General features: G+C 43.4%; 1 protein-coding gene across 1 annotated transcript in view; it reads right to left on the reverse strand.

Moving 5' to 3' along the window:
* Nucleotides 1-26,972, reverse strand: part of LOC140210949 (ras-related protein Rab-7a) — a 53,302-nt gene extending 26,330 nt beyond the window's left edge. The window contains exons 1-2 of the mRNA XM_072280237.1: nt 26,812-26,972; nt 6,884-6,945 (exon numbers count right to left, since the gene is read on the reverse strand). Coding sequence (XP_072136338.1) covers nt 6,884-6,936 — 53 coding nt within the window. The 5' untranslated portion in view covers nt 6,937-6,945; nt 26,812-26,972. The remainder of the gene's footprint in view (nt 1-6,883; nt 6,946-26,811) is intronic.
* Nucleotides 26,973-27,608: the final 636 nt, after the last annotated feature.

Consider the following 27,608-nt stretch of genomic DNA (forward strand, 5'->3'; position numbering starts at 1 on the left):
AAGACAGGTACTCAAAGGCAGACTCAAGTACTCTTGTATGAAGCAGTGATACATCTCCTGAAAAGGGCAGAATGAACAGCGAGGAACACTTGTGCAGCAAGTATTCCTCACTGCCCCATCACATCAGGGGATGGTGGCCACTGAGACCTCCAGACAGAATCAAAGGACATGACACTACAGCACAGAAACAGGCTATTCAGCCCATCAAGTCAGTGCTGAACTATTTATGAGCCTAGTCCTACTGACCTGCACCTGGATCACTGCCCCTCTATACTCCTCTTATTCATGAACCCATCTCTTAAACGTTGAAATCTAATCCACATCTATCACTCCACTGGCAGCTCACTCCACACTCACCACCTTCTGAGAGAAGTTTCCCCTCATGTTCTTCTTAAACATTTCACCCTTAATTGTGTTCTCTAGTTCTAGTCTCACTAAACCTCAGTGGAAAAAGCCTGCATTTACCCCATCTATACCCCTCAGTTTTGTATACTTCTATCAAATGTAGAAATGAGGGGGGATCTGATTGAAACGTATAAAATCCTAAAGGGATTGGACAGGCTAGATGCAGGAAGATTGTTCCCGATGTTGGGGAAGTCCAGAACGAGGGGCCACAGTTTGAGGATAGAGGGGAAGCCTTTTAGGACCGAGATTAGGAAAAACTTCTTCACACAGAGAGTGGTGAATCTGTGGAATTCTCTGCCACAGGAAACAGTTGAGGCCAGTTCATTGGCTATATTTAAGAGGGAGTTAGATATGGCCCTTGTGGCTACAGGGATCAGGGGGTGTGGAGGGAAGGCTGGGGCGGGGTTCTGAGTTGGATGATCAGCCATGATCATAATAAATGGCGGTGCAGGCTCAAAGGGCCGAATGGCCTACTCCTGCACCTATTTTCTATGTTTCTAAAAGGAGGGAGGAGAAGATGGCGGCATGACGCAACGCGTACGGCCGTTCCGAATGAATATCAATATGTGTAACTAGGGGTGCCGTGCACAATCTAGATTTGATGGGGACAGCTGTGAGAAAGCACGGAGGAACATCTGGAGAAACATCTGAAATGCCTGCTTTGCTGCCGCTGCTACTGTGCGATCGAGAATCTCCGGAGGGGAAGGCCCCAAATCCTCGGCTTTGCGTATTGCCTGTTGCCAGGGCCGGGGTTGAAACGCTTGGCAGAGATGGTGCTCGGTGCTCGGAGGCTCGGAGTTTTTCAGACGGACTCTGAGTCGGACTGTGGTCAGATGCTTCCAGGATATTGCACTGGCAAGTTGGCGGCGCTGGAGGTTCACCGTCTGTGTGAGATGATGGGACTTTCGAAAGACTTTGAGACTTTTACTGTGCCATGGTCTGTTCTTATCAAATTACGGTATTGTTTTGCACTGTTGTAACTATGTTATAATTGTGGTTTTTGTTAGTTTTTAAAGTCGGTTTGTTACGTGTTTTCATGTCATCATTCTGGAAAAACATTTTTATCATTTCTTAATACATGCATTACTAAATGACAATAAAGGGGCCTGCATGTCCTCAACCATAAAAAAATCTCTCCTCATTCTCCTACACTCCCTGCCCTGGAATAAAGTCCTAACCCATTCAACCTTTCCCTATAAGTTCTGACACCAACCGTGCAAATATTCTTTACACTTTCAATCTTATTTACATCTTTTCTGTAGGTAAGTGGTCAAAACTGCACATAATACTTTAAAATAGTCCTCACCAACACCTTATACAACTTCAACATAACATCCCAACTCCTGTACTCAATACTTTGCTTTGAAACGTTCTACAGTACATCATAAATCAAAGATTCCAAATGCCTCTTCACCCACACACTAACCAATGCAGCCCATGTAATACATGTTCCCTCCAATTCATGTTATGGAAATGCATTACAGCTTACCTTTTACACCCCTATAGAGAGGACATGTTCTTATTAAACTATTTTCCATGATGTAAACGCTTAAATTGTCAACACTAACTTTTTAATTTCTTATCTTGCAAGAACAAATTTAAGTTATTTATACATGGAGCTTAGAAAAATAGACAGCTATCGGTAACCTGAGGTAATTTCTAAAGTATGTACATGTTCGGCACAGCATCGTGGGCTGAAGGGCCGATATTGTGCTGTAGGTTTTCTATGTTTCTATAAATTTAAAGGCAATTTTGTTCCTCAAACTGTTGTAACTGATGGTACACCATTCTGAACCCTTTAGGCTCAATGATCCACTATCCCTGCACAATTTAATTGATCTGCATATGGAAATAAGTTTTAACTGTCCCCTTTCTTACCATCTGGCAGCTTTTAATGAACCAGGTTTACAAATAATAGTCGCAACATGATCTTGTCACCTTACCAAGGTAGGGAGCAGCTTGCCCAACTTCAGCCACTAATCAAGTCAATTTGCTTTCTCCACAAACTTCAACTAAACCAAAACTCTTAAAAATCCCCAAATGCAAATAATCTAGAAAGACAAGGATATTAACTGGACCCTGTATGGCATTGGTTTTGCCATGGAAACCTATGAAAAACCTCTAGAAGCATTTTCCTAAAAAATTAGTATGCTTATCCCTTTCAGCACAAGGCAGATGCCTGCAAATACAGCTTTGGTAATATACTTGGACACTGGTCTACACTACATTAGAGATGCACTGGATTCCATGGGGTGTTGGCAAGATACGTCAGAGCGCCACAGCACAGAAACAGGCCTTTAGCCCATCTAGTCCATGCCAGCCTGGTCTTCTGTCTCGTCCCAGCTACCCAGATCATAGGCCTCCATACATCTCCCATCCACGTACCTATTTAAGAGCGATGTTAATGTTACGACTAAGTCTGCATCCACCACTTCTACTAGCAGTCTGGTTCACATTTGAACCACCCAGAGTTCCCCTTAAAAATCTCAACTTTCACCCCAAATCTACAACCTCTAGTTCTAGTCTTACCCAAACTGGGGAGAGGAGGGAGAAAGGAGTCTGCATGCATTCAGCGTATCTACATCCCTCAATTTTACATATCTCTAATATCTCCCCTCATTCTCCTGCACTCCAAAGTAATGTCCAAACCTATTCAACCTCCCAAAGTGCAACACCTCACACTTGCATTAAATTCTATCTGCCATTTTTCCAGTTGGTTCAGCAACTTTGATAGCCTTTGTCACCATACACTACACCCCCAATCCTGGTGTCATTTGCAAATTTGCAGATCCAGTTTGCCATACTGAAATCATTAATATAGATGACAAACAGTAGACTCTGCAGCAACCCCTGCATCAATTCCCAAGTCACAAATCTCCAATCAAAGAGACAACCAACTTCTACCACTCCCTGGTTTCTCCCTTGAGGGGGAGCAATATCCTTGCAGGTAGGTCTGCCAGCATGGTTCGGGAGGATTTAAACTAATTTGCAAGGAGGATGGGACCTGGAGTGATAGAGCAGTGGAAGTGCATGGAGTAAAGCCAGATCTAACATATAAAGAGGCTTTGAGGAAAGAGAAGCAGAATAAAGGGTGTAGAGGTAGTAAGATAGAAGGGCTAAAGTGCATGTACTTCAATGCAAGAAGCATCAGGAACAAAGGTGATGAACTGAGAACTTGGATACATGCATGGAATTATGATGTGGTGGCCATTACAGAGACTTGGGTGGCACCAGGGCAGGAATGGATTCTCAATATTCCTGGATTTCAGTGCTTTCAAAGGGACAGAGGGGGGGAGGGGGAGGAAAAAAGGGGAGGAGGGGTGGCATTACTGGTCAGGGATACTATTACAGCTACAGAAAGGGTGGGTAATGTAGCAGGATCTTCTTTGAGTCAGTATGGGTGGAAGTCAGGAACAGGAAGGGAGCAGTTACTCTATTGGGAGTATTCTATATGCCCCCTGGTAGCAGCACAGATTGGGAGGCAGAGTTTGGAAAAGTGCAAAAAAAAAAAAAAGGTTGTTATCATGGGTGACTTTAACTTCCCTAGTATTGATTGGCACCTGATTAGTTCCAAGGGTTTAGACGGGGAAGAGTTTGTTAAATGTGTCCAGGACGGATTCCTGTCACAGTATGTGGACAGACCAACTAGGGGGAATACTATACCAGATCTAGTATTAGGTAATGAACTGGGTGAGGTCACAGATCTTTCAGTGGGTGAACATCTGGGGGACAGTGACCACTGCTCCCTGACCTTTATCATTATCATGGAAAAGGATAGAATCAGAGAGGACTGGAAAATTTTTTAATCGGGGAAGGGCTAATTATCAGGCTACAAGGCTGGAACTTGCGGGTGTGAATTAGGATGATGCTTTTGCAGGGAAATGTACTATGGACATGTGGTCGATGTTTAGGAATCTCTTGCAGGATGTTAGGAATAAATTTGTCCCGGTGAGGAAGATAAAAAATGATAGGGTGAAAGAAATATGGGTGACAAGTGAGGTGGAAAATCTAGTCAGGTGGAAGGCGGCAGCATACATGAAGTTTAGGAAGCACGGATAAGATGGGTCTATTGAGGAATATAGGGTAACAAAAAAAAAAGCTTAAGAAGGGGGCATGAGAAGGCCTTGGCGAGTAGGGTAAAGGAAAACCCCAAGGCATTCTTCAATTATGTGAAGAATAAAAGGATGACAGGAGTGAATGTAGGACCGATTAGAGATAAAGGTGGGAAGATGCGCCTGGAGGCTGTGGAAGTGATTGAGGTCCTCAATGAATACTTCTCTTCGGTATTCACCAATGAGAGGGAACTTGATGACGGTGAGGACAATATGAGTGAGGTTGATGTTCTGGAGCATATTAAGAGAGAGGTGGTGCTGGAGTTGTTAAAATACATTAGGATGGATAAGTCCCTGGGGCCTGATGGAATATTCCCCAGGCTGCTCCATGAGATGAGGGAAGAGATTGCTGAGCCTCTGACTAGGATCTTTATGTCCTCGTTGTCTGTGGGAATGGTACCAGAGGTTTGGAGGGAGGCGAATGTTGACCCCTTGGTCGAAAAAGGTAGTAGGGATAGTCCGGGTAATTATAGACTACAGAACAATACAGCACAGTACAGGCCCTTTGGCCCACAATCTTGTGTCGACCCTTAAACCCTGCCTCCCATATAACCCCCCACCTTAAATTCCTCCATATAGCTGTCGAGTAGTCTCTTAAATTTCACTAGTGTATCTGCCTCTACCACTGACTCAGGCAGTGCATTCCACGCACCAACCACCGAGTAAGAAACCTTCCTCTAATATTCCCCTTGAACTTTCCACCCCTTACCTTAAAGCCATGTCCTCTTGTATTGAGCAGTGGTGCCCTGGGGAAGAGGCGCTGGCTGTCCACTCTATCTATTCCTCTTAATATCTTGTATATCTCTATCATGTCTCCTCTCATCCTCCTTCGCTTCAGAGAGTTAAAGCCCTAGCTCCCTTAATCTCTGATCATAATGCATACTCTCTAAACCAGGCAACATCCTGGCAAATCTCTTCTGTACTCTTTCCAGTACCCTTAGGATACTATGTCACTTAATTGGGAAAGGAGGTCATTGCCGAACAGTTTCTAACTAGCATCAGTCGCACGCACACCACGAGTCTGTTAGACACTACACCAGAGTGAACAAATTTTAAAAATAGCATCAGATGCTTGTGCTTATGTTCAAAGAGCAGGGATTTTTTTTGTCACTTATAGCTGGCAAGAAATAAGTATCAAGATAATTCAGAACTGTTTTGCTCAGTGGTTTCAAGCATTCAGGTTTGGAGTTGCCAGAAATGGCCAGGAGTGAAAATGAAACTGTTTCACTACTTCAACAAGTTAGGATTATGAAGGTATCATCAATCTTGAATGTCACAATGAAAATGAAGATTTGGAGGATGCAATCTTTGAAAGCATTGTTTGAAGGCAGCCCATGATCTGCACTTGGTGTGTGCTGATTTTGGTCATTTGCAGTGAAAATAACAGTAATATGTATTGGATTAATTCATCCATCAATAACTTAGAAATTCAGTTACGGTACAGTAGTAGGTTTAGGAGTGTTCTAATATATCATGCATTTAAATTAAATACAGAATGTTACTCATTAAAAAAACAATAGTATTTCCATGAAACTTTGGGTAATTGGGGTAGCTGCTTAATTGGGCCAAAATGTACTGGCCCAGATGTGCCCCAATTAATGAAATACTTTTATGCTGTGCCTTACAACATCTTGCTCATGACTGACATCTGGCTTCCCAGTTTATTCTTAGAGCCTTTCTTAAGCAACAGAACATTAGCTACCCTCCAGCACCTCATCTGTGGCAAAGGACATTTTAACTATCTCTGCAGTTTCTGCACTCACCCTATTTGCCCCAAGACAGCAAGCACCTCTTCTGTAATCAGTCCACACTTTGCTACTCTTCTGCCTCAGATCTATAGGTTGTGCAGCTGTCTCTCAAGTAAATATAGAGATTTCTACACGCCACAGCCTGGAACTCAGTATCATGCCAGGGCAGGGAGAAGAATAAAAACACTAAGGAGAGCAAAATGCATCTTCACTGCTGCGAGTCTTTAATTCTCTGCTTCAGGAGGACTGTGCGTCACAGGTGACCATTTATGAACACAATTTAGGAGCACTGGAGGTCAGAGGGAAAGTATACTCCTGATACAGTTACAGTAAAGAGCAGGCTGCTAGTTTACTTCAGTCAGAGGTAATAGCTTACTGGCTCGAAGTCCAACTTCAGTTTAAAAAATTGCATAATACCTTAAGTGAGGCATTTCACTACTAAGCAAAATTTCAGATTTGGCCTACATTACTTCACATTTTAACCATGTCCCCAGCAATATAGTACAGATGATTATACATATATCTATTCAAGTCAGTAATAAAACGGCTTGTCACCAACAACCTAGTAACAGTTTTATTAATAGTGGAGGTGGCATTTAGATGTCAAAATTACCTTACCCTGAATCGCCCAAGATGATGACTTTCAGCAAAACTTTCTTCCTAGACGTCATCTTTCAAAGCTGGAAAAGAGGTAGACAGTTTAGACAATTCTTTCTTTGTTGCTCATTTAAGCATTGAGATTTTTGCCTTCACTTTGCTGCAAACTCTGCAGTTACTGTATGCTAGTGATTTAGTTAAATTTAGAACCCTGGTATAATTATCACGTCATCTCCCACTGGGAAAACACCCAATTGGTTGGGGTTGAATGCTTCAGTGACCTTCGCATAAATGGAACCATCACCCCTACATTTTCAGATTTATGCATCTGCAGTGACTTGATGATGATTGGCTGGATGTTCTTCAAGAACCGTTGCCTCAGAAAAGCTGCTTACCATTAGGAAGGAGGTACAGAAGCCTGAAGACAACAATTCAGGAACAGCTTCTTTCTCTGCCATCCAATTTCCAAAAGGACATTGAACCCAGGAACACTACTTTGCTACTTCTCACAAAGTGTTTTTGCACTACTTTTCTTAATTTTACATATGTACATACTGCAAGTCACTTTTTCTATATTTAGCATGTATTGCAATTGCACTGCTGCCACAGTCAACAAATTTCAATACATTTGCCAGTGACATGAAACTAGATTCTGAAGTACAAAAGTATACCATTAGACAAAAGCAGAATTGGGCTATTCTGTCCATCAATCTGTCCCGTCATTCCATCATGGCTGATTTATTATTCCTCTCAGCCCCATTCTCCTTGTAACCTTTGATGCCCTGAGTAATCAAGAACCTATCAATTTCCACTTTAAATACCCATCGACTTTGCCTCCACAGCTGTTTGTGGCAATGAATTCCACCAATTCACTACCCTCCGGCTAAAGAAATTCCTCCTCATCCCTGTTTGAAAGGGGCATCCTTCTATTCTGAGACTGTGCCTTCTGGTCCTAGACTCCCCTATATTTCACTTTCTGAAATATCCTATATAAATCAATGGCATTCAATAAAATTAGTGGCGGAAGACGACCATTTGATTTGCACCTTCTAGATGTACACTTTTCTAGTCTCATTTCACCGAACATGCATTCAGTTCCCTTTCCAAAGAAATGGCCACAAGGTAATTGACCCCATTTCAGATCTAACTTTCATCCACAATAACAAATCTCCAGGAAGGTTAATTTATCAGTATCATGACCACTGCAGGGTCACAGTTCAGCTGACAGGTGCAAAGATCAAGTCCAAGCATTCCTAATCAAACCAAAGTTCGCAAATACCACATTTTCAACTGTAAATAACAAAAATTAACCAGTGCTCAAATGCTTTTCCCAGGAACTTGATCATCTCCAGCTTTTTTCAAATTCTTTCCCTCTCAACTTCAATTTTTAAAAAGTTAACCCGTACAAAGGTGCACTTTAACATTTAATAACAGGCCAGCAATTCTTGGCAGGCAAATCTGCACTTAATTCTGTCAAGGCAATGTGTCAGAAAAACCAACTGAAAGCTTAATTTTAGATTTGAAAGTGACATCAAACCATGGGATCCTAATTCTTTTCCTCAAATCACTCAAGGATAGAGTGATTGAAGAGGATGCCAGATCGACACAATTTACACATGCCTATGGGGGCCCTCCATTGGTCAGGATTGGCCATGGATATTGAGTCATAGCTGTTTACATAATACACAAGCCAGGGCAGTACAATATGGAGAGCAAGCTGTTGCCCATGTGGCAAGCTCCCCCTCTCCACACAGCTGATGAATCCATAAGAGCACAAGATATCGGAGCAGAATTAGCCCATCTGGCCCATCGAGACTTGTGCCATTTCCTCTCAGCCCAGTCTCCTGCCTTCTCCCCAAGACCAATCAAGAATCTATCAACCTCTGTCTTAATTATACATGAAGACTTAGCTTCTACAGCTGTTTGTGGCAACAAATTCCACAGATTCAGCATACTGTGGCTCAAGAAATTCCTCATCATCTCCATTCTAAAATGACACCCCCTCTATTCTGAGGCTATGTCCTCTGGTCCTAAGGACTCTCCCACATCCACTATCTTGGCCTATTATCATTCAATAACTTCAATGTCATCCCTCAATCTTCTGGACTCCAGTGAACACAGGCCCAGAGCCATCAAACACACTTCACCTGGCAAGCCAATCAATCCTGTAATCATTTTTGTGAATCTTTGAACCCTCTCCAGTGTCAACACATGCTAAGATGGGGGCAAAAACTGTTCATAATACTCTACAAAGTATCACAAGTGCTTTGAAAAGCTTCACCATAGACTCAACCTGCAAATTAACCTTGGGGAATCCTGCACAAGGCCCCCAAGTCCTTTTGCCCCTCAGTTTTTAAAATATTTTCTCTATTTAGAAAAGTCATCTATCAAAGTGCATGACCATACACTTCCAGACACCGTATTCTATCTGCTATTTCTTTGCCCATTCTCCCAATGTCCAAATCCTTTTGTACCTTCTCTACTTCCTCAAAACTACCTGCCCCTCCACCTATCTTCATATCCAAAAAGGAAAGGTAGAGACCAACAAAGCTTGACACTAGTGGCATTGCAGGAATTACCAGTCAGCATTAACTTCAATATAGGACTGTCTTAGGGTCTCCAGTTCCAGATTTTTTCCCCTTCAGGTTTTATTTCAAAACTTTCCCCCATGAGTGGGTATAGCTGCAAGGTAGCAGAGATTTGACATTAGTTTTCCTTCTCCTAGTTGAGCTGCCAACCTGAAATGACTTGATAAGAGTGGATGTGGAGAGGATGTTTCCTGTGGTGGTGGTATCCAGAACTAGAGGGCACAGCCTCAAAGTTGAGGGGTGACCTTTTAGAACAGAGGCAAGGAGGAATATGAATATAAATAATATAAATAAATATAAATAAAAATAAATATAAAAATAAATAAATATAAAAATAAATAAATATTAAAAAAAAATATATATATATATATATACATAGATAGAATATAAAAAGCTAGGGAGTAGTAAATCTAGAATGCTCTGCCACAGACTGCAGTGAAGGCCAGATCTCTGGGTATATTTAAGGGAGAAGTTGATAGTTTCCTGATCGGTCAGGGGATTAAAGGATATGGCAAGGTGGCAGGTGTGTGGGGTTGAGTGGGATCCAGGATCAGCCATTATGGAATGATGGAGCAAACTCAATAGGCTGAATGGCCTAATTCTACTCCTACATCTTTGGTCATGGTTAGTCCATGAACCCCATCTGCCCAAAGTAATTGGCATCAAGCTGCCAGTAACTCACCTTTGCCTCCTCTCCATCAGTAGCAATGGTTCCACCAGGCTTAGTGGCCAACATGATAGGCAGGAGCAGAATTTGGTTGTCAGAAGCTATGTGAGACATGCCATTGGGAGCATTTAATAGGTAGGAGCTTGTCCCCACTACCACCCTAGCTATAACAACCTTAAGGAACCATGTGCCTAAACATACTTTAATCCACCACCCATTGTCTTCAAAGCAATTAGTCTGTATTAATTCAGAACCACAGGCTGATTTGCAATGCATTGGATAATGAAAATTTTGATGTGTCTAGATAGACTGCATCATTTGAAACAATCAATAGGCAGTTTCACCTTCTTTACAAGCTTAGACACTGAAAGCAACCTTTCACCCAATGGGAATATTTAGCGCCAAGTCACTGATTACCTACCATATTAACTCAAACTATGTTTAGGAATTCAATTACATTCCTATAAACACTGGTTCTTTGATAAAACCACAAAACATAGAAGCAGAATTAGGCCATTTGGCTCATCAAGTCTGCTCCGCTATTTCATGACTGATCCATTTCCCCTCAACCCCATTCTCCCCAAAACCATTCACACTGACTAATCAGAAACCCATCAGCCTTTACTTAAATACACTCAAACACCTGGCCTCCATGTGCTACCTGCGGCAACAAATTTCACAATTTGCCACCCTCCCCATCTGTTCTAAATGATCATCTCTATTGAGGCCGTCTGGTCCTAGATTCCCCACTAGAGGAAACAGCCTTTACATAGGCGGGAGAAGAAGATGGCAGCGCAATGCAGCGCGCGCAGCTCTCCAGTGAAGTGATATTGTTTCTGTTAAGTAGGGGCCGTGGACAATTCTGATTTGATGAAGACAGACTTGAGAAGCAGAGGAACATCTGGAGAAGTTTCTGAAATGCCTGGTTCGCCGCTGTTGTTACTGTGTGATAGAGAATCTCCTGAGGGTAGGCCCCAAAATCCCCAGCTTTGCCTGTGGCTGGCCACCGAGGCTGAGGTCGAAGCGTTCGGATAGAGATGGCGCACTGTACTCTGTGTTGGAGGGCTGATCAGAGCTCGAAGTTTTCGGACAACTCAGAGTCGGACTGTGGTAGGGCATGGCAGGGAGAGTTTTCTTCCTTCTCCTGTCTGTGTGAGATGTGGGACTTCTGAGAGACTTTGAACTTTTTTTTTAAGCTGTGCCATGGCCTGTTCTTCATCAAGTTATGGTATTGTTGCACTGTTGTAACTATAGATTATAATTGTGTGGTTTTGTTAGTTTTCCAGTCTTGGTCTGTCCTATTTTTGTGATATCACACCAGAGAAATATTGTATCATTTCGTAATGCATGCTTTACTAAATGACAATAAAAGAGGACTACGTGTCTTCATAATCGAATCCAAAATCTAATATCCACTCTACCCAGGCCTTTCAACATTTATTAGGTTTCAATGAGACTCCACCCCCTCCCATTCTTAATTTCAGCATTAGTCCCAAAGCCAAACACTGCTCACGCAAAAACCCATTTATTCCCAGAATAATTTGTCAGCATCGCCCCAAACCCTCTCCAATGTCAGTACATCCTTTAAATAAGGGGCCCAAAACTGTTCACAATACTCCAAATGATACCTACTGGTACCTTATAAAGCCTCAGCATTACACCCTTGCTTTTATATTCTAGTCCTCTTGAAATTAATGCCAACATTGTATTTGCCTTCCTCACCACAGACCTAACCTGCAAATTAACCCTTAGGGAATCTTGCACAAGGACTCCCAAATCCCTTTGTGGCTTTCAGAACCCTGGCACGTAGCCCATGTGACTCTACCTTCAGACTTTTCAGTTTCTCCAGCACTTTGCCTTAGTAATAGCAAGTGCACTCACTTTTGCCCCGATACCCTTGAACTTCCCACAGTGCTAGCATCTTCTATACTAAAAACTGATGCAAAACACTTACTCAGTTCATCTTTCATTTCCTTACCATCCATTACTACCTCCCTATCAACATTTTCCAGCAGCCCAGTATCTAAGAATATCTGGAACACTGAGGCTGTCTACAAGAAGGGTTGGAGCCACCTCTATTTCCTGAGGAGACTGAGGCCCTTTAACATCTGTCGGACGATGCTGAAGATGTTCTACGAGTCTGTGGCGGCCAGTGCTATCACGTTTGCTGTTGTGTGCTGGGGCAGCAGGCTGAGGGCAGCAGACACCAACAGAATCAACAAACTCATTCGTAAGGCCAGTGATGTTGTGGGGATGGAACTGGACTGACGGTGGTGTCTGAAAAGAGGATGCTGTCCAAGTTGCATGCCATCTTGGACAATGTCTCCCATCCACTACATAATGTACTGCTTGGGCACAGGAGTACATTCAGCCAGAGACTCATCCCACCGAGATGCAGCACAGAGCGTCATAGGAAGTCATTCCTGCCTGTGGCCATCAAACTTTACAACTCCTCCCTTGGAGGGTCAGATACCCTGAGCCAATAGGCTGGTCCTGGACTTATTTCCTGGCATAATTTACATAATACTATTTAACTATTTATGGTTCTATTACTATTATTTATGGTGCAACTGTAACGAAAACCAATTTCCCCCGGATCAATAAAGTATGACTATGACTAAACCTTACCCTATGCAAATGAAAACTTTATATTTCATATTTCCCCCCTTATGCCTCTTTTAGTTGCCATCTGTTGGTTTTTAAAGCTTCCTAATCCACTAACTTTTGCTGTTATATGCTCTCTTCTGCTGTAATGGAGGCTTTGACTGACTTTGTCAGCCATAGTTGCGTCATCCTGCTTTTAGAATACTTCTTTGGGATGTATCTATCCTGCGCCTTCCAAATTGCTCCCAGAAATTCCAGCCACTACTGTTCTGCCCCTGCTAGCATCCCCTTCTAATCAATCCTTGGCCAGCTCCTCTCTCATGCCTCTCAATTCCTTTGCTCCAACATAGTACTGATCCATCCGACTAGCTTCTCAAATTGCAGGGTGAATTCTATCATATCATGATCCTGAGGGTTCCTTTACTTTAAGCTCCCCAAATAAACCCAGTTCATTACACAACATTCAATCCACAGTTTATCTCTAGTGGGTTCAACCGCAAGCTGCTCTAAAAAGCTGTTTCAAAGGCATTCTACAAACTCCCTTGGGGAAAATCAAGGTGGTACTGAATCCCAATCTACCAGCACATTGAAATCCCCTCATGACTACTGTAACATTGTCCTTTTGAATCTTCCACTGCAATTTATACCCTCATCCTGGCTACTATTCTGTACACAACACTTGCTGTTTCTTAGCTGTACCTAGAAGGTTTCTACAACTTCCAATCTTATGTCACCTTCTTGTACAGATATAACTGATTTTTTAAAAACCAGAGCCATGCCACCCACTAACCCTACCTACTGTCCTTTCAATGTGTATCCTTGGGTTTTAGCCCAAAAAATATAATCTTCTAGCCACGACTCAGTGATGCCACAATGTCAAACCTGCCACTCTCCAACCGTGCTACTAGATCTGCCTTCTATTTGAATGCCCGCAATATACAGAGTAACCCCTTTAGTCCCGTCACCCTTTGATTTCCCCCCCCCCGCCTTTACACTGCAACGTCCCACTGACTGCAATTTTGCCTTATCTGCCCATCCTTCCTGACGGTCTCACTAAACACTACCTCTGCTTGTAAACCAACAAGTCCACCACTCCAATTCCCATCCCCCTGCCAACAGCTCTAGCAAACCTGCCTGCAAGGATACTGGTTCCCCCTGTGGTTCAGGTGTAATGTGTCCCTTTTGTATAGGCCATACCTTTCCCAAGGATCCAGAAATCTGAAATCCTGCCCCCTGCACTAGTTCCTCAGCCTTGAAATCATCCTATTCTTACCCACACTGATGCACGGCAGAAGCAGCAATCAAAAATTGGTACCCAGGAGGCCCTGCTTTTTAGCTTTCTACCTAGTTCCACAAATTCTCTCCAGGACTTCCTTGCTTTTCCTACTTGTGTCATTGGTGCCAATAAGTACCAGGACTGCTGGCAGCTCACCACCCCCCCCCCACCCCACCCCTTTAGAATGTTGTGGACATGATACGAAACATCCCCAACCCCAGCACCTGGGAGATAACATACCATCCAGGAATCTCCATTGTATCCACAGAAACTTGTTTCTACTCCTGTAAGCATGGAATCCCTATCCCTGCAGCAGTGCTCTTCTATCCCTTCCTTCATGAGGAACAGCACCAGACTCAAGCTACAAGGAAGTTTTGTTATTAAAATAGTCCAACAGTTTTGAAGAGATTAACATGTTAAGATTTGTTGACTAGATTAGATTAGTTTTGCCACACGTACAATGAAATATATAGTACAGAGAAATGTACCTTTTGCATTAACATCCACAGACTGAGGATGCTTTGGGGCAGCCAGCAAGTGTCACCATGCTTCTTGCACCAACATTGCATCTCCACAACTAACCCCACCCCATACATTTTTGGGACGTGGGGGGAAAAAAATCAGTGCACCGAGGAAACCCACAGTCATGGAGAGAACATACTAGCAGCAGTGGAAATTGAACCCCGATATTCTGCTTTATCCTAAGATTTGTACACACGATTTGCTTGCATTCAACCACTGCTGCAGGGGTCCATCTTGTATAATGATAAATACTGTAGGAAATCTTTCACTTTAGTGATAAAGTTCTTAACAACTGCCCCTTCCTTAACCTTTTGTTCTGCATAGCAGTTACCTTAATACATTCTGATGTAGCAAGACATGGTATCAGGATGTTATGCAACCAATTCAGAACTGTCACATTAATATTGAAACACACAATAAAATGTGGCATTTGCAGTAACCACCAACACCAAGGTGGTCAAATCAGAGCAGGCAGATCAACATGGCATTTGACCAATCCCAATAAACCCACCAGGCAAAGCAACTCACTTCAACCAAGATGTGAGCAAGTCCACTTAAAACCAACCATGTACCATTTATTAGACCATACTCAAATGCCTGGCAGAAGGCTCTACATGGAAAGACATGGCATGGTGTGCAGCAGTTTCCATAACCCACTGCAAGATTAGGATTCTGTGTCTGCCATTGTCTGTAAGGAATTTGTATGTTCTCCACATTACTGAGGTTCCTCCGGGTGCTCCAGTTTTCTCCCACCTTCCAGACATGAACAGGTTAGGGTTAGCAAGTTGTGGGCATCCCATGTTGGCCCAACAGAGAGACAGGAATGCAAAAGGAGGAGTGAGTTGCACTCACAATATCACTGCTGGACTCAGGGAAGTAATGGAGGGCTGATCCATTGAGTCTATATGAGTAGAACTCAAAAAAAGGAAGGTTGCCATCACTAATGGGATTGTACTACACACCCCACCCCCCAGCAGCCACCGGGGCATTGAACAGATATGTAAGCGGACTAAGGAAAGGTGCAAAAAAAAAAAAAAAAAAACAACAACAACAACAACACAATGGTGTTGAAATGAGGAACTTCAACTTCCCCAATATACACTGGGACCTTAGATGTGGTAAATTTGTTAGGTGCATCCAGGAGGGTTCTTAAATCAATGTGGATAGTCCAACAAGATGAGGGGCTGTACTGGACCTGGTGTTGGGTAATGAGCTTGGTCAGGTTGCCAACCTTGCAGTGGATGAACAGTTAGGGAACAATGACCACAACTTCTTAAGTTTTAAGATAGCTATATATGAGTATGAACCTTGCAGGAGTGTATTCAATAGGAGCAGGGCAAATTATAAGAGCATTAGGCAGGAACTAGGGAGAGTCAATTGGGAATAGCTGTTTTTGAGCAAGTCCACATCTGAAATGTGGAGGGTGTTTGAAAACACTGCATAGAAAACAGGACAGGCAAATTCCAGAAGGACAAGGATAATAAGGAAAGAGAACTTTGGATAGAGGGAGGTGACGAATTCAATCGAGAAAGAGGAAATGTAAAGCTTGGAACACCTGAATCAAAATGTGTCCTTGAGGATTATAAAGAAGCCAGAAAAGAACATGGAATTAGAAAAGCCATGAGGAGCCATGAAAAGTCCTTGCAAGCAGGATTAAAAAGAATCCCAAGGCATTCTATAAATACATCAAGAGCAAGAGGTTAACTAGGGAGACAGTAGGATTGCTCAAGGATAGGGGGGGTGGGAGGAGAAGAATATTTGTTTAGATGCAGAATATGTGGGCAAGGTCATTAATGCATACTTAACATCCATATTTACCAAGGAATTAGAGGTTCAGTGTCTTGATGTGCTGGGGTATTTTAAGTAAAGGAGGTGGTGTTGGGTCTCTAAGAGCATTAAGATGGACAAGTCCCATGGCCTGATGGGATATACCCCAGGTTATTGAGCAGGGCAACAGAAGAGATTGTTTGGCACCTTGACTAATATCTTAGTGTCCCCTCTAGCCACAGGCAAGGTTCCAGGGGACTGGCAGGTAGTTAATGTTCCATTATTAAAGGAACCAGGGATAATCCTGGAAACTGTAGACCAGAGAGTCTCACATTAGTTGAGGATATGAGCATTTGGCCTAATTAGGAGGAAAAGAGCTTAGCTTAGTGTGGGACAAGTCATGTCTTACTAACTTGACAGGGTGATTAATGGAAGTAGAGCTGTGGATGTTGTCTACGTGGACTTTAGCAAGACATCTGACGGTCCTATATAGGAGGCTCATGCAGAAGATCGAGATGCATGTGATCATTAGTGAATTGGCTGTCTAGATTCAGAACTGGCTTGCACACAGAAGACAGTGTAGTGGTTGAAGGGACTTATAATGGGTGGTGTTCCACAGTAATCTGTAATGGGACCTCTCCTCTCTGCTGTTTGTGATATTTATAAATGACGGATGAAAATGTAGATGGGTGAAGATAATATGAACATTTGTAGTGAATGTATTCTTTGCTAGTCTTCTACACTATCCACAACAGGATATAGATCAGTTGCAGATATGGCTACAGAAATGGCAGACAGAGTTTAACCTGGTAGATCAAATATAAAAAGACTATTAAGGGCAAGATCCTTAAATGATGATGAGCAGAAGAATCTTGAGGCCCCAAGTTCGTAGCTTCCGGAAAGTGGCAACAGGTTAATAAGGTGGTTAAGGCATAGGGCACGCTTGCCTTTAATAGTTGAGGCATTGAGCTCAAAAGTCAGGAAGTTGTGGTGCAGCTTTATACAATTCTAATTAGGCTACATCTGGAGTATTGCAGACAGTTCTGGTCACCCATTCTAGGAAGGACGTTGAGGCTTTGGAGAGGGTGCAGAAGCTTACCAGGATGTTGCCTGGATTAGAGGGCAGTTATAATGAGGATGGACAAATTTGGGTTGTTTTCTCTGGAGCAGTGGAGGCGGAGGGGAGATCTGATAGATGTCCGAGATTTACAAGAGGCATAGACAGACAGCATTTTCTCCCCCCCACCTTCAGAGTTGAAATGTCTAATACCACAAACAAAGCAAGCATCAGCATTCAGAATGAAATTGAGTCCATAAGCCCAAAGTAGGCCCAAAGTCTCAGTTCAGGGGCACATTCCTGTGAAGCACTTCGACACCATTCAGACCATATTCTGGTAACTGGTAACAGTAACTTCAGATTGAAGTCTTTGTGCAAATTGGTACTGTGCTTTAACAAATGGTTTTGTAACAAAGTGTTGAAAGGCAATTCCAGAAGTCAAGGAAGCATTCTGCTTAAAATTACAAAACAATTCTGCCAATGTACAAATACACAGCAGCATACGCAAAATGCTGGAGAAACTCAGGTCAGGCAGCATCTTTGGAAAAATAGTTGACATTTCAGGCCAAGACCCTACTTCAGTGTACAAATACGCTCATATTTCACTTGAGCAATGATCACTGGAGTTATCAGAATAGTTCAAAGGCAAGAAAAGCTACTGGGGTCACAGGGTTTAAGACATTTCCCTACAAATCCTACCTACCGATTTTCAAATCAAGATTAACATATTACATCAAAACCCTGACAGCTAGGAAATAGCTGTAGCAAGTGCAGCAAAGTGGCAAATAGTTTCTTTGGACTGGCAAAGAAGAAAAATGTTTTTAAATGAAGGTCCCCCTTTCAGGTTAAACTAAAGTTGCTTCAGGAATGAATTTCACAAAGTATTTGGAAAGTGGAGACAAGTGAGAATTAGATTCCCACAGATCTCCAAGGGCTGAAGAGCTAAAGAAAGATGCACTGTTAAAAATAAACAAGAGATTCTGCAGATCATGGAAAACTCGAGCAACAGAAAATGGAGGAACTCAGCAAGGCAGGCAGTATCTATGCAAAGTGTAAACAGTCAACATTGCAGGCAGAAGCTTCATCAGGAGCTGATGCTGCCTGACTTGTCGAGTTCCTCCAGTATTGTGCACGGTGCACTGTTAAAGGATACATTGGAAATGTTAAAAAGGCAGTGCTAAATATGAATTGTGGCTACCAAGCACAAATGAACGCTAACCAGATAGATACAGGAAAAAGTGTTTAGATTATAGGGTACATGAATGTATAGTAGAATTGAATATGCTTACAAGAATACAAAACATCCCTTGATACGCCTCATCTAGATTTCATATTAACTTGTAAGTGACAAACATGAGCATTATGAACAAAAAGCCAGCTGGGTTAATATGACACCTCACTCCAGAATGTGTACTTGGAAGTTTGTCAAGCAATGTACGATTTTTGAAGATTTATGCAATACAGCTGCATTAATACATGAAGACAAGGTGCAGTTCCTGTGTTTAACTTCAACTTGGCAAGAGATAGTAATGGGCAAAATAGAATACAGCACAGAAACAGGCCCTTCAGCCCACAATTGTGCCAAACCAATTAATAAGCCAATGGACAGCTAAACTAATCCCCTCTGCCTACACTGTCCATATTCTTTCATCTTCCTCACATCCATGTGCCTAAATGTCTCTAAGTCCCTAAAGCATCTACCTCCACTACCACCCCAGTACTCGAATGTCTGTGAGAGAGACAGGGAAGTAGAATTCAAGTGGCAGGCTACCAGGAGATCCTTAGGCAGAGCAAAGGTACTTGAAGCCATTGCCAATCTGCACTGGGTCACACCAATGAGGACCTCACCTCATGACTATGCATTATGGGCTGTTCTCAGTGACACATCAAGTCAAACATCAACTGCTTCTGTACATTTCAAATCTGCCTAAAATTTAGTTCCTTGCACTGAAGCCAAATGTTGCTTGCCAGCAGATTTGAAGGACCAGGGTATACACCAAGGGTCGCACTGAACCAATACAACTAATGCAGAGGTTCACTGAGGTAGGTCAGTCTGAGGACCCTGGCCCACTCATTGCAGTCCAAACACTCACGTGAAAGAAAATTCTCAAATGGAATAACTAATGTGACTGGCAACATATGGTACTGTTTTCAAAATTCCTGTTCTATCCAAAACCTCCAGGCAGTACAAAGGGGTTTACCAAAATAGTTTCAGGAACGATAGAATTCAGCTCCAAGACCTGGAAGATGCAGTTACAGACTAGGAGATCTGGTAGAATACACAGGGGGTATTAGACAGAAATTAGTATTCCATTAACAACTTTAAGGTGATTGAAGGAAAGTAATGGAGGGGGAGGTGGGGGAACTTCAGAGCCATTTTAAAAAAAAATATAGGCAGTGTAGAACATACTACTAGGGGCCATTGCAGAAGCAGCTACCCTGAGACATTTACCAGACATACATGGATGATAGAGAAATGGAGGGCTTTGTGGGAGGGAAGGTTAGAGTGATCTTAGAGTATGCTAGAGGTCAGCACAACAACATGGGTCAAAACCCCATACAATGTTGTAGCATTCTATGCCCTCTTAACAGACATTAGAGCAGGTATAGGGGTGGTGATGGCAAAGAGCAAGGGAATGAGTTGTAAGATTCAAGAATGTTGGATCTACAAGTGAGCCAGGGATAGTGGTTGACTTAATTGCTCTACAAAGATTTAGCAGAAACAGTAGCCATTTAGTCTCCTTCGCACCACAAGAGATTTGTGTCAGTATTTCTATTAAAAGTTGAACACATTTTAAGTGTGAACTATCCATGTAGTTCCTCCAGGCTCAATCCCACGAGAGGGCAGCATCAGAATATCACTGACATAGAAGGGTTTGTTTTGTGGCAGTAGTACAGTGAAAGCCAAGATCTGATGAACCCTCATTTTTACTGATTCACACCCTCAACTGCCTTCCCTTGATGGCGTATTTGTAGTTGCAAAATATCCTGACTCCAGAACTATAATTTCAACTCTAGTACGAATTTACTGCGGTAACAATGCGGCAGCTGAACTTTAAAGTATTTGCCCAGCTCAAACATACCAAGAATGGACCTTTACCAAACACAAGATCTTGCAGAAGTAGTTGTGGAAATGTTGATCATTTCCCACCTCAGAGGATGGCAGATAATAAAAAAAACTAAAAGTACAGCCTTTGGCCAAAGGACCATCAGAAAGACCTATAGCTTAGCAATAAAACTGAACCAAACATTCCCTGCTCTTTCACCAAGTGCTGACAAATTGTCTCTGCAGAAAGGCTCTAAATCTAGACCAGGGGTTTCCAACCTGGGTTCCACAGACTCCTTAAATGGTGTTGGCCCATGGCATAAAAACAGTTGAAAACCCCTGATCTAGATCAATACTAATAATTTAGCAAAACTTAACCAGCACAATTCTCCAAATCCAAAATCTGCTTAAATAACCCAAGAGATCGATCTCAGTATGGAAGAACAGCACTGAGAACCAACGAGCAAGCCTTCCTGGAAGATGGATGGTATATACAAACAGGTATATCCAGACAGAGGTGAAGTACAGGGGGAAATGTCAGAGTTATATATTTTTTTTAAATATATACAAATACAGAGGCTGGAGTGTGAACCCTGCCAAGATTGGTGGTTGCAGCAGATACATTAGGGATATTTAAGAAACTTGGGCATGTGGATGAAAGAAACAGGACAATGTAGGAAAGGTTAGATCAATCTTAGAGTAGGTTAAAAGGTCGACACAACATGGTAGGCCCAAGGGCCTGTACTGTGCTGTTCTATTTTCTAACCTAGTCAAGCACCATGTTACTTTGTATAGCATTCAGCCACCTTCAACCTTGGTGCAAATGGAAGTGATTCTGAACCCAAGTTTATGACAATTATCAGAATACTATTTGACTAAATGTTATTAAACAACTGTCACTGTCCTCAGTACTTAACCTGCTGATATAACACTTCAAACGAAACTGATAGGAGCAAGGTAAAAATATTCAAGTCTCCCACTGGGGCTGGCAACAGTCATCAGAATTCACAAAGACTTCAGAAAGCAAGCAAACCATTCATGTGGTAATTTCCTACAGTTTCAAGCATTATAGAGGAAATGTGCTTATAGGACATATCCCTACTGTGGTTCTCACCATTTTAGGAAGTTGGCTTTTATTTTTTAAAAAAATCAATGCCGATGCTGGAAATCTGTAAACAAAATGTGTGTATTCATCAAGCCAGGCAGCAGTTTAATATTCTTTGAGCAACAACAGCTCCGGGCAGAGTTGAGTTCCATTCCAACACTGTACATTGTTCCTGTGAGTGCAGAAGTTAAATCCAGGTGCTCTGGTTTACTTCCACAGACATGGGTGAGGAGGTTAATTGATTAATGCAAATTGTCATGTGCTCGGGCTAAATAGGTGGGTTGCTGGGTGGTGCAGCTCATTGGTTCCGAAGGGCCCATTCTGTGCTACACCTCTAAATAAAAATGCTTCCAATATTTAATTAAGACCAGTCACTTCAGAACCAAAAGAATGCTGGAACATGTCATAATCTCTGCATGGACAGACAACCTATTACACAAACCACACACATCAAAGTTGCTGGTGAACGCAGCAGGCCAAGCAGCATCTGTAGGAAGAGGTGCAGTCGACGTTTCAGGCCAAGACCCTTCGTCAGGACTAACATTTATTACACAAACTAAATGTTTTGAACACTCTGCTCTCTATATAGCAAGTGAAAGTCTGGCACAGAGTTATCAGTTGGTCCATAAAATTATCCAAGCAGACTAATGCTTCTTGGTACCAGCTTGCTTTTCCTGAAGGAAACAACTGGTGCAAAAAACACGAGATTCTGCAGATACAAAAAAAATGTTGTATGTAAATGCAAAGTCCTGATGAAGAGTCTCAGCCTGAAACATCTGTATTCTAGATGCTGCCTCACTCGCTGAGCTCCTCCAGCATTTTATGGGTGTAATTGGTGTATCAATATCCAGTAACCCTAATGTACTGTGTCTCAGTTAGATTCAATTAAAATATTGTTTAATTGGCAAATTTTGTACCAGGTGTCTGAGCCACCCACCCTTCCTCAATGATCAATTACAAATATACTTCACTGCACACACCTGTGTATTGTTACAACCATCTAGATGTGACCGTCAAAATAACCCAACCATTTTCATCTGTAAAGTGAAGCTGACTCAGGCAATTCTATTGTAAACTGATTTTAACTGCAACAGGAAGGCAGCATAGCAGATGAGAATTCAACCCAAGTACTGCATTATGCATTTTCTCTTGACACACACTTCCCAGTTTAGTAAGCTCTTGAGCTCATTTAGATTGAAAGTAGCACCATCTTTGTGGTGTTGATGTACTAACTGTCAAAAGAAAACAATGTTCCTTTCCTGACACCGAACAAATTCAGTGGGTCAAGCAGCATCCTTGGAGGCAAAAAGTTGTTTCAGGTTGAGTCACTGCAGCAGGGTTGAGAGGGAAAAACTAGTATACAATGATCCAAAAGTGGACTGGGTAGAGGCTGTCAGGCAATATGTGGAACCAGATGGCGAGGGGTGGTAAAACAAAATGACCAATTATGATCAAAAGCTGACCAGCCTTTACCATTCCTGGAAACAAAATCTGTTAGGCATGATGGAAACTAATAGCAAGCTCTAACATTCAGTCTCCATGCATCTTACAAGAAAACAGGAACCAGGCTATAGATCCGAACAGAAGATCCAACTACAGAAGCAAGGGTCCACAGTCAACAACTAAAACATCCTTGCCTTACCCTCGAAACACTACCTCAGTTTGGGGAGGAAGGAAAGGAGGAAGATGTATTGTCCAGTTGCCACTGCATCAAGTTACTTTCAACAATATAACCTTGAAAGCAATGAATTTAAAAAACAAACAGATTCTACAGAAGCTGGAAATCTCGAGCAACACAAAATGCTGGAGGAACTCAGTAGGTCAGGCAGCCTCTATGGAGAGGAATGCAGTTGACATTTCAGGCTGAGACCCTTCAACAGGATTTAAAACTCAGCTGTTATTAACCTGGAACCCCTGCAAAAAGTAAAAGCAGTATAGTTAGCACATTAGTCAATGGGGAAATGACCAGATACTGTAAAATACTTACCTCCAGCTGCTCCCCACTCAATATTTTACCGGCACATCTGAGCTAAAGCCTTCTCACTCCATTAAAGGCTTCTGCAAGTCAGAATCAGTCTGCCATGTCACGAAAGAACAGACCACATTTTAACTACTGTACCCCCACACAGCTGTACACTTCCTATCTTGCCAGCACATCTAAAATGAAGGCATCTCACTGCATCCTGTCTGAAGAACAAAAAGACATCTAAACCAGGTCGGAGGAACAACATCTCACATGCTGTCTGGGTAGCTATCAACCTGATGGCATCAACATCCATTTTTCTAACCTGCTAACTTCTTCCACCCTCTCCATTTCCCATTCTGGCCCCCTTCTCTTCCCACCTGCCCATCACCTTTCTCTGGTTCACCTCCTTCCCTTTGTTCCACTCTTCTCCCTTATCAGATTCCTTCTTCCGCACCTCTTCCACCTATCGCTTCCAACGTAATTCATTCCTCTCCCCCACACACCCATCACCTAGCAGTTTGTCCTCCTTCCCCCAGTTTCTTATTCTGCCCCCCCCTTCGTTTCCAGTCCCAGTGAAGGATCTCTGTCTAAATGGTGACTGTTCAATCCTCTGCATAGGTGCTACCTGACCAGGTGAACTCCTCCAGCATTTTGTGTATGTTGCTGAGGATATCCAGCATCTGCAGGATCTTTGTGGTCCTCTTGGGTTTAACCATGTAGTGCTAGTACAAAACTGTCAGTGCTTACAAGGTCTTTAAAGAAACTGCTGATGGCTGATTCCATGGTTACAGAGAAAGACTCCGGAAAAGGGCCAGTAACATCATGAAGGGATCCACCCATCCTTTCCCACTCGCAGTGGTGAGGAGACCACATAGCATCCACACCAAGACAAACACCACGAGCACCAGAATCAAACAGTTATTCCCCCCCCCCAGCAGCAAGCCTGAACACCTCCACCCACTAACCCAAGCCTACATACCACCCACCAACAATATTTTATCATCATTTCTGGTCAGTACAGACACTCCTGTACCTCCTGTCCCTTTACGGACATACATTATATGCTGTGTCATATGACGTGGCTGGTCCAGGTCATTCGATGACCATGATTGTTCTCAGCAAATGTTTCTACAGAAGCAGTTTGCCATTGCCTTCTTCTGGGCAGTGTCTACAAGACAGTGACCCCAGTCATTATCGATATCTTCAGAGACCGTCTACCTGGTGTCAGTGGTCACACAACCAGGACATGTGATATTTACAGGCTGCTGGTACAACCGTCCACCACCTTTTCCCATGGCTTCACGCGACCCTGATCGGGGGCTAAGTAGGTGCTTCACCTTGCCCAAGGGTGACCCGCAGGCTGGTGGTGAGATGCGCCTTGTACCTCCTTTGCTAGAGGAGAATCTCCACCGTGCTGTCCACAATGGACAAACAGCTGCCTTATGTATTTAGATCTCATTTTTATTGTTACTATTGTGTTCTTCATCGTGTTTTTTTTTGTTCTGCCTCAGATAAAGTGACAATTACTCTGTTCTCCTTTACATTTGAGTACTGAAAATGACATTAACTATCCTGAAGACGCTGTTAGTTGGGAGTCATGTGTTTAGTCGGTTGTGAGAATCACGAGAAGGGCTGGACCACAAGCCACACCCGGCCATTCCTATTGGATAGAAACGATCACACACTACAGCTGACCACAGGCTGGCTTCCTATTGGCTCATTCCGCCATCCATCAGCCAGTAGCCGTACAAAGCAAGTAAATAACTAAGGGAACACATCGGCACATAAAGGACAACTATAACGAAGCAGCAAACTAGTGATAGACTAGTTAAACTAACAAGATTACAAGCAAAAAACGATCGGTATTGTCTACTTAAATCGCAAACCTTCATGAACAACGTCCAAGCAAACAACTGAGCCACCGTTAGAGGGTTCCCAACACTTCAAATCCAGATGTTAAGACACTGGTCATTTAGCTCACGTGGTTCAGTGCAAAGTAATTTGGCAAGGCTCTAAGACAGAGAGCTCACAAACAGGTCCATGCCAATATCAAACACCCAGCTACAATTTCATTTACCACCATTGTCCCATTGCCTTCCCCAGCAGGTCAGGCAGCATCGACGTTTCAGACCAAGACCTTCATCCTTCCCACAGATGTTGTTTGACCTGCCGAGTTCCTCCAGCATTTTGTGCTTGCTGCTCTGGATTTCCAACAACTACTTGTTCTTGAACTGCCAAAGCACAATAAACACGAGGATCTGCAGATGCTGGAAACCCAAAGCAACACACACTAAACGCGGGAGGAACTCAGCAGGCCAGGCGACATTTATGGAGAGGAATCAACTGCCGACTTTCCAGGACCAGACAGTTCAAGAGCTTGTCCAGATACGCACTTCAATGTCTGCTTCCACAACCCTCAGGCAAAAAATGCCAAGTCCAACCATTCTTGGTGAGGGGATTACATATATCCCTTCTTACTCAGTAGCACAGCACAGAAAGTCTCTTCAGCCCATCTAGTCTATGCCAAACCCACGCCCTCCAATAAAGAACAGCTCTTATTGGGAAAAGATTCAGTGATAATGCTCTACCTTTGAAACAGTAGATGAAGATATCTAATACACAGTACATTTAAAAACCACTATATAGAGAGAAAGAGACTGCAGATACTCCCGAATGTTTATCGGACCATAAACATTTTAAGGTGTGGTTACTCAAATATCATCGCCAATTCACCGTGAAGGCTGTAGGCTATTGTGAGAACTACTGAAAGTACAATCGAGCTCAGACACTCACTAGCTCAAACATTTTGGAAGAAAACTTTAAAATAAACCTTAGAGAAGATATAGCAAAGGCCGGGAGAGAGAGAGAGAGAGAGAGAAAAACAAAAGTGTACAGTGACACGGTGCTCTATACCTTTAAGGTCAGTTTCACAACAAGAAAGCAGCAATATTTGAATAGGAAAATGAAACCCCAATACACATGTAAAGACCCACCGGGAAAATTAGCCGGTGCATCGGGCCACCGGTGAGACGCTTAGTTGCTAACACCCAGAATGATGTGTTAAAAGCCAGCCGAGAGGGAAGCGCTACCATCGGGTGCAGCGGGTCTGCTGCTGCCCGGGGCTCCAGCGCCTGTCAATCACCCGTCCCGGGGACTCGGGGGCCTGTCAATCTCGCGGCCCCGAGCTCGAGCGCCTGGCAATCTCCCGGTCCCGTTGCTAGGCGGCCCCCGGAGCGCGAACGCGGCCGTTGGGCGCGCCCAGGCCTGTACCGCACCCCAGCGCCTACAGGGCCAGCGCCGTCGAGCGGCCGGCGGCAGCCATCCCGGGGGGGCCCGCCGCCGGGGACTCACCTGAAGCTGTGGGGGGAAAGCAGGGGCTAAGTTCACCGACCGGCCGGCCCTGTCGACGCCGCTTCCCGACTGAATCTCACTCGCTGGCAAAACTGCAGCTCCGGCTCGACGCTTATCACCCGGAGGCTGCGTCACCAACACTAACGGGAGCGTTCCTTTGCGCGTGACGTCAGGCCGTTCGCCAAAACTTCCGGCTGCGGAAATGGGTGGCGCCGAGCGGTCTTAGCGCCGGTGATTGCGGACACCTTCCTGCGGAAGCAAAATCCTGCAGCTGATGGAAAATGGAAATAAAAAACACAGAAGCTGCTGGAAACCGATCGGACAGCCTCCGTGGAAGAAGGAACCTTTCATCGCAACTGGGAGAGGTTAGTGGTGTAGCACGTTTCAGGGAGGGAGGGAGGGAGGGGTGGAGGGAAGCAAATCTGGGAGAGGGGAATGACCCTCCAGAGCTGAGGGAGACGAGAGAGAGATAGTTAGAGAGAGAGCGGCCAGGGCAAGGGCTGATACATTCTTGATTAGTCAGGGCATAAAGGGAAACAGGGAGAAGGCTGGAGACTGGGGCTGAGAGGGAGGGCCAGGATGAAATGGTGGAGCAGACTTTATAGACCAAATGGTCTAACTCTCCTCCTATATCTTATGGTTAATATCCTTAGTTATATAGAACAGAAACAAGCACTAAGTCCATGCTGAACTGGTATCCTGCCCAGTCCTATTGATCTGCACCCAGAACATGGCTCTCCACACCCCTCCCATCCATGTACCTATCCAAACATCTCTTAAATTTTGCATTCGAAAGC

The sequence above is a fragment of the Mobula birostris genome, chromosome 16 (assembly GCF_030028105.1).
Source record: "Mobula birostris isolate sMobBir1 chromosome 16, sMobBir1.hap1, whole genome shotgun sequence".
NCBI lineage: Eukaryota > Metazoa > Chordata > Chondrichthyes > Myliobatiformes > Myliobatidae > Mobula > Mobula birostris.